At 38.0% G+C, this 13,721-nt stretch overlaps 1 protein-coding gene across 4 annotated transcripts in view; it reads right to left on the minus strand.

The window, feature by feature from the left end:
* LOC141429820 (visual system homeobox 2-like) overlaps positions 1–12,787 on the minus strand; it is a 145,658-nt gene extending 132,871 nt beyond the window's left edge. For all 4 annotated transcript variants that reach the window (XM_074090377.1, XM_074090376.1, XM_074090375.1 and 1 more), the window contains exon 1: positions 12,224–12,787. In XM_074090377.1, coding sequence (XP_073946478.1) covers positions 12,224–12,524 — 301 coding nt within the window. In that variant the 5' untranslated portion in view covers positions 12,525–12,787. The remainder of the gene's footprint in view (positions 1–12,223) is intronic.
* Positions 12,788–13,721: the final 934 nt, after the last annotated feature.

Consider the following 13,721-nt stretch of genomic DNA (forward strand, 5'->3'; position numbering starts at 1 on the left):
TAGGAACGAATTTGAAGCGTCTCAACTGTCGTTTTCCCTGTGCTACGAAAATCTAAGGATTATTGTTCGTGAAGTATAACCAACTGTAGGGGTAGTTCTGCGATCTGCGGTATGGGTTTGTAGTTGAGGGACATTATTCTTCAGTCGATTTTCGTAACACACGGGAAATGGCGGTTGTAATGTTCCCAAGCCTCACTCAACCTATAAGAGGGTGGAAATTTTTAAACCCAATTGAGGAAAAGTAATCTTGTGCTGGAAAAAGGAAAATATTGAGACAATTTAAACATTTAAGAGAATTTTCCCTGCCGGCCGCGCGGCCGCGTTAGGTATTCGTTTGGGATATTGCTGTCTTTATCGCTCGTGACATAAGCGCTCGCAGCCGTCCCCCCCTCCCATGCCTTCTGCAACGACGTCCATGATTTATAACGAGATAGCTGTATGCTTTTCAAGATTTGGGCGGTTGAATTTTGGGTTTCGTTGTCCTCATATTATACGAAAAGTATAGCACAGAAATCAATGATATTTTACAATCAAGATTCATTATATTTTCTATGCCTGTGGTTTTTTCGATTTCTATAAAAATGCTTTATTAGTCTGTAATTTTCGTGCAAAGTTGACATCTTTTTTTTGTCCACATTTGAGCTCCTGTAATTCTGATATTACTCATTTATATGCAAATCTGACAAACCACAGGCATAGATAATTACGTCTAGTCCATACTTACAAAATTTCATCTATTTCTGTTGCCTAGTTTTCAAATGAGACCGGGACTACGTTCGTATGGAGAATGGAACGAAGAGACTTCTCTTAATTATTTTTAAAATGAAACAAAGCTGCATTCTAAGAATTTTGAAAATACACTAGCCACAGCCGGGAATCTAGCAGAAGTAGCCGACTAAATTACAAAAATAAACTCATCTTATACTTGGCTGACATAAATCAATCAGGGTTAATCATAAGGATCTAACGTATCTAAGAAACATGGTAAATAAAATGAAAGGAAGATCATTGATTTAGGTGGTCGTAATTAGACCAAAAAAACGACAGTAATTTTGTAATGCATTTTTATTTACTTTTAAAAATGTAGAAACTTTTCCTTAATTTGAGTTAATTTTCCTATCTTCAGTATTGACAGCATTTCCTTCCAGATAGCGTTAAAATTGCCATTCTGTATAAATAACTTGTGTTTCATACTTTTTAGTGTACAAAAACAACACTAAGCTTTCCACGGTTTTCATTTTTCATGTAGCATTGAACTTTCATAGAAAAGCAGTGAAATGAAACCAAAATTCCTTCACCACTTACCCGATAATTTATACAGACCTCCCTAAATTACGCCATTACACAACTACAATAAAAACCGTATAAATATCCCCTATTTCCATAATAACTTATGAGCTTTAATAAAATTTCCATAATAATATCGTAGTCGTTTAATAAGTCATCGCGTCGATTCGTTTCCAAGCGGCTGCCGGTGCGAGGGGGATGGCGAGATGGCAAGGCCATCAGGTAGACAAGGACGCGGTTACACAGGCGCCAAGTTTTGTTTTTAAAGATTATGAGTTCGAAAAAGATTAAGGCGATGCGGCCATTGTGCCACAACTGTCTTTTTGCTTTGGCTGACAACACCTGAATCCTGATACCTTAGCGTAATATGAAGATAAGCTTAATTAATGCAGTTAGGTACTAAGCCTTAATTATATAATAATTAATTATTTTTTTATTTATTGTAAAATTATGTTATACACATTTACCGTAAGAAATATTTCGCCAAATTGCAAAACAATTTGTTGGCGAATCACACACTCGTTAACAATTTTGATCACAATACTTACAGTACATTATACACAACTAGGTACTGAGCCAGTACTACTGACTAATCTAATTTTTTTTTGTATGCAAAGAGTTTATCAACCATGTTTTCAACTTACTTTTGAAACAATTCTTGGTTTTACATTCTTCTTCCGAGAAGACGTTGCTCAATATGCGCGGTATTAAGTACTCCTCGTCCTTCTACGATAATAGTTACAGGCTCGAGGCCCCACATATTTTTTTTTACGTATTGACTGTCTAAATCAACTAAGTTTAGAGATGGTTTTTTCATAAAAAACGTTTTGAGAAAGCTTTTGAGATGTTCTTAGTTAATGCTTAAATAACAAGCTCTATTGAATGTGCAATTACAGTAAAAAGTCATGTGAAATTTCATACTGTTTCGTATCGTACTTCTTTCCTTTCTGACCAATTCTATCATCATCATCATCAGCTGAAAGACGCCCACCGCTGAACTGAGACCCCTTAGACCACAATGATAGACAACTCGCCATTTCCATCCACCGACCAATTCCTCATAGATGATGATGATGATAATCTTTCAAGACTATCACCGGCTTTACCTACTTATGTGTAGCCTTCTTGAAACAATTAGAAATGAAATGAAAACCTTCTCTAAACAAAATGAGAAAAGTATTACCTTAGCGCGGGAAAAACTTTTTGCGTCAAAAACAAAAAAAAAACGCGCGAAACCGTGAGGTCGAGTGTGCTCTATTATTGTTGGAGCAACCCACACAAATCTAAAACCTAATTTCACGACCGCAAAGTCTAGATTAATTCGTGCCCTGGACAGTTTCCTTTTCAAGCTAATTAGGCACGGGGACGACTATGAAACGCAATTGAATTTCGACTCTATCTTGATGTGGGTAGGTTTCACTTGGATCGGTTTGGGTTGAAAGCAGATGTTGTCAATAGGTTTTGAAAACCTAGATCGTTCTGAGTACTTTAGCTTTACACAGGGCGTCCCACGGCTGTGCCAGATGGTTGGAACGTATCTTAAATATTGCAGATAAAAAGTGGCACTGAAACAAACGATAATCAACTAAAGTATCATCATGACCTCGACCTGTATTGCATCCTAGCGAGGCCTAGCTTATCATCATCTGTACAGTATTGTACAGTCGAGTTCGTAAACTTCTGAGCAAAAATTTGATCAAATATATCAGAACACTCTTCTACGCCGTTAACAATAGAGTCGTGTTCACATATTTTTGATCAAATTTTTGCTCAGAAGTTTATGTACTCGACTGTATCTACCTATCGTAGGAAGAATAGGGGTAGTACGCTAACAATATTATTTGATGCCATATTGATGTCATAGTTTGAGAAAGTATATAATATACCTACTGAATAAAGTAGTAGATGCTGACATAGTTTGAGAAAGTATATAATATACCTACTGTTAAATAGTAGGCTACATACAGGAAATTAAGGCTTATCAAAAATAAACAAAAAAGGATCCGAAAAGATCAAATCAAGTCGGACCGTTCCTGACTTAGAATCCTGAGTTGAACCGTGTAATTTAGTAGCTCATCAAACAAATTTATTAATTTCCGAAACCTTCAAATCTGTGCGAAAGTGTCAATTTTTAGGCGTCAAAATTAATAAAATATTTTTGATCACATATTTCTGAAAACTTGTTACTTTTAAACCTTGCATTCCAAATTTCAGTTTTTTCCGTGCCAAATATCCTCTCCTTCCTCTATCTAATCTTCTCTAAATGAAAAAAGAGCCACCAAAAAGTTCCTATAGACTTGGCACATTTGTCGGAGCATGCCACGAACACGCAGTGCAGTTAATGTTGCTCGCACGAGCGGCGAGCGGCGAGCGGCACCGAGCGCCGGTGCTCGGCGCGATGGGAAATTGCAACGCCACAAGCAATAGACGGGAGCGGTGACGAGAAGACATTGACAGTCATTCATTGTAATATTTGGCGGTGTTGATTTTCTACGTAAAATGATTGGATTAATGCGAGGTTGCGAAGTACTAGGTGGGGGTAGTGAAATCTATCGCAGCGCTCATAGTGGCCGACAGAAGAAATAATCTAGGCTCTGTCATCTGTCATACTCATATGAATCCGTCATTACATTAACAAAGCAATTTTTATAGACTTTAACTACCTAATTTTAGTAATAGATGTTTGTGTTATGATGCGAGCTTGAATTATTGAACACTGTCCCTGTTTTGTTCTTAATTCCGCGACATCTCGGACATGTCCAGCAACAATTTTCCTTATGAAACGGTTTGTGATTGAAATTTTATATTGAGTGATACTCACAAAACCGGTCTTCAAAATGATACTCATTTTGATCTGAAAACGATATTTGATTTATTACTAGCGCTATAAGACCAATTACATAAATTTACTATTATTCAACGAAACCAATAAGATAGCTTTATTTTTACGTTTTACAGTAAAAGTACAACTAAACATGAAGTAAACAAACCCTGACATAACGAAAATAAAACACACTTTTTTAATAATTTTTACTTACCTCATTTAATTTTAATGACCAAAAATTAATTCACAACCTTTTGTCCACCCAAATCACGGTATCACAGTAATTTTGTATTATAAATTAATACGTTATAGGTTTGATTTTGTCACAATGTCGCGATGAAATTTCAAAACATCAGAGCATCAGAGCCAAAAAAGTTGCGGACGCTAGGTGGCACTGATGTCGTGCACAGAGCCAATACAGACAAAAGATATGATTAAATTTATTTATTCCGAACCTAGGTATTATAGTTTTGTGTTTGTTTCATATGGTAATTGTTAATAATCTGTGCAATTACATATATTAGTAAAATTATTAAGTAATCTTAGTAAATAAATATAGAGATAGAAGATCTACCTGTGATATCTACCTAGATAAATTTTAATATGAAATGGTAGAGCGAAATTTGCACTTAAAGTTTGTACTTTAATCTAATAACAAACCAAAACTTAGACTTCTTCGATGTTGATATTTATCGCTAAACATTATTTTTACCTTGTGTCAAAAAAAAAAAAAAAATTGAATAAAAGTGAGTTTCCATCACCGCTCCCACCGCCGCCTGTTACTTCTGCCAACCATAACAAACTGGTTCTACAAGGAGGGGTTAACACCGCACTCCGTGGCGCGAACACATGCGTGTGTGCGTGTGCGAGGCGCGCATGTGTGGAGCACGAACTAATAACCGAACCCTTTCGGGTAAAGTCGGGGCTCCACCCGTAGATGTACTGAGCTATAGAACTGGAATAGTCAGAAATATCTGCTAGTTTTAACTTACGGTGGGCCAAACCAGTGATTACACAACTTTCATACACGACATTAAATTGGTCACTCCTCGCATACGGAACAATATAAAACTAAAATGTGGTGTACTCGTAAAGCTAAGGTGTTAAATAGCCCATATCGCTATATGGACAGAGTTGAGGGCGTCGCTAGCCGGCTGCCAATTTATGGAGGGGGTCAAACTAATTTATGGATGACGGGAAGAGTTGGACTTGTAAATACACTCAAAAGTAGTCAGAACTTATAAAGACGGCAATTGCCTTCAAGGTGACCTTATGGACCCCTTTGCGAGAGCTCACAGCATATCTGCCAGTGTGCGCGAGCCGGGCCAGGGGTCCACGGTGCTAATAACCCTGTTAATGCGCTCATTTGTCGGGATGGTTCAGATCGATACGGAACCCGCCGTGACCCAAATCGGGCTGCAGCAACTACCTAGTACGATTTTGAGGTAACTAAGTGTGAACTGCACTGGGTTTGGTTTGTTTTCATTATTTCTTATTTTTAAAAACTATTTGTTAGATAATTGAAAAAAAAATCGGCCAAGTAGGTAGGTAATACGTTTCTTGATATTCCCTGTAGCTACAGTGTACTCATGATTTTTTTATTTTATTTGGTAGCTACTAATGTATATTGTTATTTGAAATAAATTGAATTGAAAAAAAATTGAATTGACTATAATTTTATACTGGAAGAGCAAGGTTAAAAGGTTACTAAAGGTTAGGGCTTAAGTTAGGTTCATTGACCTTCGCAAAGTATTGTAATTGTATTGTTAAACTCTTTATTGTGCATAAATATACATGAAAATAACAGAAAACAGAATAATAAGATGTAGAAAGGCGAACTTATCCCTCTTCCAGTTAACCTAACGCTTAAAGTAACGCCGAAATATATATTTTTTCATATTTGTTAAAGCGGTCTTAGTACCTAATACATGATCTGTAAAGATTTAGATCAGCCGTGGTGGCCTAGGAAGCCGTGGTAGCCTAGTGGTTTGACCTATCGCCTCTCAAGCAGAGGGTCGCGGGTTCAAACCCCGGCTCGCACCTCTGAGTTTTTCGAAACTCATGTGCGGAATTACATTTGAAATTTGCCACGAGCTTTGCGATGAAGGAAAACATCGTGAGGACACTAACCTGCGAAGCGATTCAATGGTGCGTGCGAAGTTCCCAATCCGCGCTGAGCCCGCGTGGGAACTATGGCCCAAGCCCTCTTGTTCTGAGAGGAGGCCTGTGCCCAGCAGTGGGACGTATATAGGCTGGGATGATGGATAATGAAACATTTTAAAGGTGCACATACCTATCACTTATTAGGCACGGTGTAAAAGCCCTATGACAGGTGGACGGAGAGACTGCAGGACGTTAGTTACGAGAGCCTCTCATGGGTAAGTACCTAACCTTAAAATGTGAAAAAAGGAAACTTCACGATACCTATTATTTTCTAACATTTATGAGAATGCTGTACAGGTAAGGTACTTTACTATTTCTGTTATAACCACTGTGCTGTTATATTTTTGTCTCACTCGACTGTGTAGATATTGTACTCCTTCAAACTCAACTACAAACCTAAATGGTTTATACCTAAACACGTAAGAACTCCCTCTCCCCTCTCTCTCCCACTCGTTAATTAGAACAGGCAACCAATACCGAGTGAGGGTTACAGCTATTAAGCAACAGTTACTGGATATTATATTCTAACAACAAGAAGGTGGAAGTGTACATTGAACTTATAAATTTAGTTATAAAATTTTAACCATCTTCATATTTTGTTAGACACATAATTCAATAGAGGAAAATTTAACGTAAATACTAAAATCACCAACTTCTGTTGAAAAATAAGCGAGATACGAGCGAATGACGTTTGCAACCATCTCTTTCTTGATAAATGTAAAATTTAGTAGGTAGGTTAGGCTTTCTAAGGTTGTTGTGGCACATGACGTCATAGAACATAAATGAAGTACCTAACCTTTTTTGAAAACTGAGATTTTAATCTCAAAAGTAGAGCTCGCAAAGTACTAAAATGACTTACCATTGAAATAAATAATCTGAGAACAATATTAATTATATTTTTATAACTTTTAAATAAATAATTTATTGAATCAGGCGTTACTTTGTGGAGGTCCATATCAATGAACTAGTTAAAAGAATTTCCTTGCTCACCCGCGATCTTACGATAGCTAGTCCTCTGCAAAATATGCGTGTTCATGCAGTTCCTCCACCTCCACACTGTAAGGACACACCAGCTACCAACTTGGAGTCTAACAACTGGTAGCATGGTGTACGGTTGTGTCAATCTGAAGATGAGCTCTGGTTGAGTTCGAAACGCGTCAGTGTAGTGTGTAGGTGGTGATAGTTGGGTTTGTGTGATTTGTGTGTGTTCTTACAGTGTGAAGGTGGAGGAACTGCATGAACACGCATATTTTGCATAAGCTTAGCTATCGTAAGGTCGCGGGTGAGCAAGGAAATTCTTTTAGTTAGTAGTTATGGTAATTTTGTTCGTGATGACGAACTTTCAAACCGCTATAACTCAAAAAGTTGCTTAGGTGACTAGACACATTCTTTCCGTGGACCCCATATTGGATCTCTACGTCTAATTGATAGGTAATTTCCATATCTTCGTGTTTTTTAAGGATACTTATTAAAAAAATGTTTCACAACTTAGTTTGTCAAATATATTTGAACAAAAGATGTGTTAAAGTGTCAAGTTTGATCCCACACTACCAACGTAGTGTTGCAGACAATAGATTAAATACAGTCGTATGATCCAACAATCGCGGTTCACAAGCGATTTATCCACCCACCAAGCTGCGTGTGGATGCATTTGGCCGTGTTTTTTAAGTATAAAGAAAGAAAGAAAAAAAAATTGCCCATAAATATAAGGAAGAAGGAAATGTTCAATAATTGACATGTGGTAAAATGCTCAGGCTCAACATGTGAGCACTATGCTAAAAGGATCGTACACTAGTTTAAATCAACCCGGAAGTCATAACTGTCGAACGTGTTTTAATATAAAATTACTGTTTTACTAATTAATCGCCGTCTCACATTACAGCAATACGAATTCAACCACGATTTTACCAAAACAGAGACTCCCCTCGCCCCATCCCGCCAGGTACAAAGGTTTGAAGGCTGACCACTAGCACTACAAGCCCTTCAGATCCAGATAAAGCATCCGAATAAAAACACAAAGCCGAGGATTCGGAGGTGGCGATGTCTTCCCGTCTCCACAAAAGGCGACAAAAACGGCCTTTGTCGATCGCATTGTGAGGAGGTGTCATTGATTGTTTGACGTGTGAGCGTACGAGTCTGTTGGGTTTACGTTTGTTTTAGAATTTCAAGTGCTCGCGAGAAAATAAATCTGATATGGGATTTGGATAAAGAGGTTATAAGTTTGTTTTGGCAAAGGGTTGATTCGATTTTCGTGTTGATGTTTGGGAGTTTTGATTAAGGGATTGTTTTAGTGTGTTACATGCCTAGTTCACATGGCCCTCTCAAGCAGAGACTCGTCTGCGCACTTTTGAGATTTTTCGGAACTTATCTATCTGTAGCACATTTGAAATTTGACTATGACCTTTTCGGTGAAAGATAACATTGCAAACAAACTGCAAACACCAGCTACAGTTCAATGTTTAAAGTTCCTAATCCTAGTCAAAGCTCTATTAATTTCAACAGGATGCCTATGCCCAGAAGTGGGACGTACTTATGTAGGTTGAAGATAGCTAATGATTAGGCAATTAAATAAGAAATTAAGTATTTACCATACCATATCGGTTTTTAACAGTTTTCTGCTTCGCGTTTAACACAGACAGCTGCGTCAGTTGCAGACGGAACAATAACTGCGCTCGCGCAGGGCGGGGCGGTGCGCCAGAGTGCACTGAGTGCACTAACTAGTCCTCACTTGTAAACTACCTACCTAACTTGATATGTCGTAGTTTTATAAATTTTTAATATATAAATACCTCAGTTCCTTCGGCATCTATATAATTTTTCAAATTCTATTCTTCGAATACGGGATTTGGACGCCCCGCCCCCTCTTTTTATTTTTTTACTTCAATTTTACATGTACGTGTAGGTAATTATTAAAAACAGTGTAAGAATTTAAGTTATAAAAGCATTTATCATCTCATCACATATTACACATATTTATATATATATATTTTACTTTATATAAAGTTAGGTAGAGTAGGTATCTAAGTCCAACATTCAATTTTATAATATAAAAATAAGAGAAAGTGTTAGCAGGTATGTATCTACCATCAGCCAAATAAATAAGTGGTCTATCAATTTTTAAACAAATTCCTATCAAATTAATATGTCGCTAAAGTCCAACTTTAAAGTCACGTCTTTTATCATTATTTTTTGTGACATGCAAACGATTATCAACCTTAGGGTGGTAGACCTCATATTTGGCTGATGGTACCTCATAAAACACAAAAAAATCAGGAAAGGACAGGACAGGAAAAACAGCATGGCTATATATATATATATATACCTATGTTAAATAAAAAATGTAAATAAATGTAAAATGTATGTAAATTGCACCATCTGCTAAAATGTATTCATTTCTGTCCATTGTAAAGGTTGCCTGGAAGAGATCGCTCTGAAGCGATAAGGCCGCCTATTGCTTACCTTAGAAAATCTCTGTGTATATACTTGTGTTTCCTGTACTGCTTACTGTGTTGGTGTGCAATAAAAAGTTATTGTATTGTATTGTATTGTATGTTTTGTCTATTATAGTGGTTTAGTAATTTTGAGTCGAGGAATCCTATTGCGTTGCTGCCTACGTCAACATTTCGATTTTGTTTTGAATAATACCTAACAATATATTCGCTGTTTGGTATAAAAACTATAAACCTACAAAAAAATAGAAATATGCATAAGAAAATTACGTAATAAAATATTATTAAGTAATGGTAATATTAATTACTTACTTACCGTAGGTAGGTAGTTAACTCGTGTGGATGGAAGCTAATAAGTTGTTCCAGAGACTTTTTGCGTAAATTATCTATTATTGATAGGTAAATTAGTTTAACCAGGTAAGTACCAGGTAGGTGAAAGCTTTGGCTTAACATTTCAATTGATGGCCAAATTACCACTTATCCTGAATCTCATTAGGATTAATCGTATCAATGTAACTGACTGAAAGAATTGATAAAATAATTTCAATTTGTAATTTTAGTTAACGATTTTAGATCCTACACAAAAACATAATTATAAAGTTTTTAACATTTTGCTGCTTAGGTATATAAACAAAAGCGACACAAATATGTATAAAAAGTCAACAGAGCTTTTAATGCAAAAAATTCATTAGGTAAATGCTATTTAAAATGCGAGTACCGCAATAAAAGAACTTTTTTATAATTATTTGTGGCACTTTTGTATATAAGCAGCGATTTGTTAACTGTTTGATTTGATAAAGAAGCATATTTTCAGTTTTAGACCAACTTGTAAGTCTAAGAGTGGGGCCGACGGCCGCGCTCGCCCGCCATTTTGAAAACTGAAGCAAGACTGAAAACTGCAGAAACTTCATATAGCTTAAAGTTCGAGTATTTCTATAAATACCTATATCCTGCATGAAATTATAAACAAGAAATTACATTATATTAATAATAAGACAGTGTTTAAAGTAAAAAGGATAACCCCGTCAAGAAAAATAAGTCAAAATCAACGCTCAAATTGCTTAACTTTGTTAATATCGACTTTAATCTATCAAATTAGAATGATAATAGTTATTTACTAATCTAATTCAAATCGTGTAAGATAAAAACATGGAGGTACAAATTAATATTTTATGTGAGCATCAACTACAAAAAAATTAAAGAAAAATTAAAAGACTTTTTTTTATTTCAGAAGAACCAAACGCGTGTATGAGTGTCACCATGAAAAAAAAATCAGCTAAAGGTAAAAATGCTGCATATTGTACTGCTTAATACTATTAATTAACTAAATCTTCAGTTATAATGTGTAAGCGGATCCGCGCGGCGGCTCAAAGCATTGTGCCTAATGAAAGGAGTGCTAATTAAATGTTCCTTCACGCGCACAATGCGCGCCGCCGACGGCACAAGGCTGGGACGAGAGGTCAGATCAAATAGATTGTGAGTATTGGTCAAAATTATGTAAGTAGAATAAATGTGTGATGACAGAATTTATGTTCATTTACTCTACTACATGTACCTACTCGTAAAAAGGAAAGTAAAATTATTTCTTGTACAGTCAACCGTAAATATTACCTTTGGTTATTGTAACACGTATTCGTATGACTATGTTGCGCAAGCCTTTGCACACGCTTGCAATTTACTTTAGCATAACATTTAATACCTATCAATAAATCAGTTGTCATTCAGCACTCACCTCGGTCGTTCTCATTTTAGCATCCTATCAGACCTATCATCTATCATCGGACATTATCATCTTATGTATATCAATTATCATCAAAGTAGTGTAGCCTAAACCCCTACATTTCTATTTTTAGATCTAGATTTCTAGTTTCATTACATTTTTGTTTTAATTTCAACTAAATATGTTTATAATGTCCGGTAATTTTAGGTTTTATTTATCTAGTAGGATAGGAATTAACAGGATATATCAATCTTTGAAATCTAATAAATCTGTATCTCTACATAATTTTCTATTTCTTCCCGCTCTTTGCAGTACACGATTCTCATTGACTAAACAAAATTACTACCTATCCAAAGTTAGGTATTCTTTGAAGTAGAAGTTCTTCTTTACTGTTTTTCAGACTTTTAAACATACATACCTACTTTCATATGCTATGGTCTCCTACTTCAGTCAATATGCCTTAAAGTGAAGGCATATTCTTGGTGCTCCATCACACACCTACTAATTTCTATACCTATCTAGAAACTGTCTAGCTACTCGTCTATTTACCATTATAAATGTATAGCTACAAAATAATATCATCTTTAGTAAAAAAAAAGTTGGTCGACAAATCCTTATTAAGCGTTGCGATTAAGTAAGTTCTATTCCTATAACTTCGTCGATACCTTTTCAAACTGGGGAATCAAACTTTGATATTGCTACCTGATATTAAAACGACGATATTGAAGCTATAGAATATAACAGTCCAGGAGTTTTCAAAGGGCAAACTGTTAGACTTACCAGGAGGGTGGTGCAGCATCGGCGGCGCGGGGAGGAAGGCCGCCGCCACCGCCGCCTGCGCGTTGAACGCAGCCGCGTACGCCACTCTGCTCGCCATCGACGCCGGCAAAGGGAACTGTGGTGTATACGGCGACCGGGACTCTCTGTTTTCCGACAGGTTGAGCACTCTATCGTTATCTCTGTTCTCAAAGTATCGCTCCCGGCTGTCTCTGGCGTCCGACAGCCCGAGCAGCTCCTGGATGCCGAACGGCGAGCGCTGCGGCGCGCGCGGCGCGCTCGAGCTCGCGCTCATCGCTTGCATCGTGCTAGTGTGCACCAAACCTAACTTTACTCATACATCATTCGAACACTCCAAGTTAATAACACTTTGTAAAGTTAATAAAAATTACTGACACTTTAACTCCGTAGGTTTAATTTAATTCGATCTAAATTAGGCCTTAGTTCAAGTTTCTTCCAACGGTGGAAATCGCGGAAAACCGCGTTAAGGTCACGACGCGAGCGCTCGCCGCTGCAGCTGGAGCGCGTCTGGCGGCGCCGGCGGCCGGCGCGCCCGGCTGCGGCCGCCCCCCCGGCCGCCCCGGGGCGCCCACTGACAGACCATCCTAAAACGCAACCCCTTGCCTACCCCGCCCGACCTTTTCGAACTAACGCTCCATCCCCCAGCTGGCAACTAAAACAGCGCATACGCCGCCCGGGCCCGAGCGCGATACGTCGTTCCGTCAGCGAACAGGCTCCCCCCACCCCGCGCGGGCGGGGCCTACTAATAGCCAATACGGATATTTTGTTACCGCACTCTATTGGCCAGATTTCTTCGTGGGGGACACGCCTACTCAACGTTTCGCCATCTGAAATCCGACTGTAGAGTCGGAATGGTAAATCCGAAAGTCGGCCGGATTGTTGGTGGTTGATTTAATTTTGATTAATTGTGAGAAATGAATAGGTCCGCGGCCGTGGGGTGGGTGGGGGGGCGGCAGGTGGACGTAATCCTGCGCACTGTTTGTGCTGCATTATGCGTGTGAATGGCTGTGCGTTGTTCTTGGGCCGTCGACTAATCGCACGTGAATGCCCGCCTTTATGACCAATACTTGTTTTTGTTTTGAGAAATTAAATATGGCTGAGACGATGCTTTGAAATGCACCTGTGGAGGAACCCGAGCTCTTATGTGCCCAGGTACCTATAGGTAAATTAGTGAGCTGGAGTCGATGGTGAATGTGGTTGTGATAACGTTCGAATTCCTTGATAACGTAGAGGCTGCAGAGAGTCATGTGTCATTGCACATTACATGGTGCAGTTTTCGAGTGACAAGTTATTTGAACACCGTCGCCATTACGGAGGTATAATATTCAAGTACCTGGCCAACCGAGCTTTGCTCGGGCTAAAACTCGATAATAAGCGTTTTCCCAGAGACAAGGCCAAGCTAGATCGATTTATCATCCCTAAAACCTCCCACATACCAAATTTCATCGAAATCGTTGGAGCCGTTTCCGAGATCCCCAAA

The sequence above is a fragment of the Choristoneura fumiferana genome, chromosome 7, assembly GCF_025370935.1.
Source record: "Choristoneura fumiferana chromosome 7, NRCan_CFum_1, whole genome shotgun sequence".
NCBI classification, from domain to species: Eukaryota; Metazoa; Arthropoda; class Insecta; order Lepidoptera; family Tortricidae; genus Choristoneura; species Choristoneura fumiferana.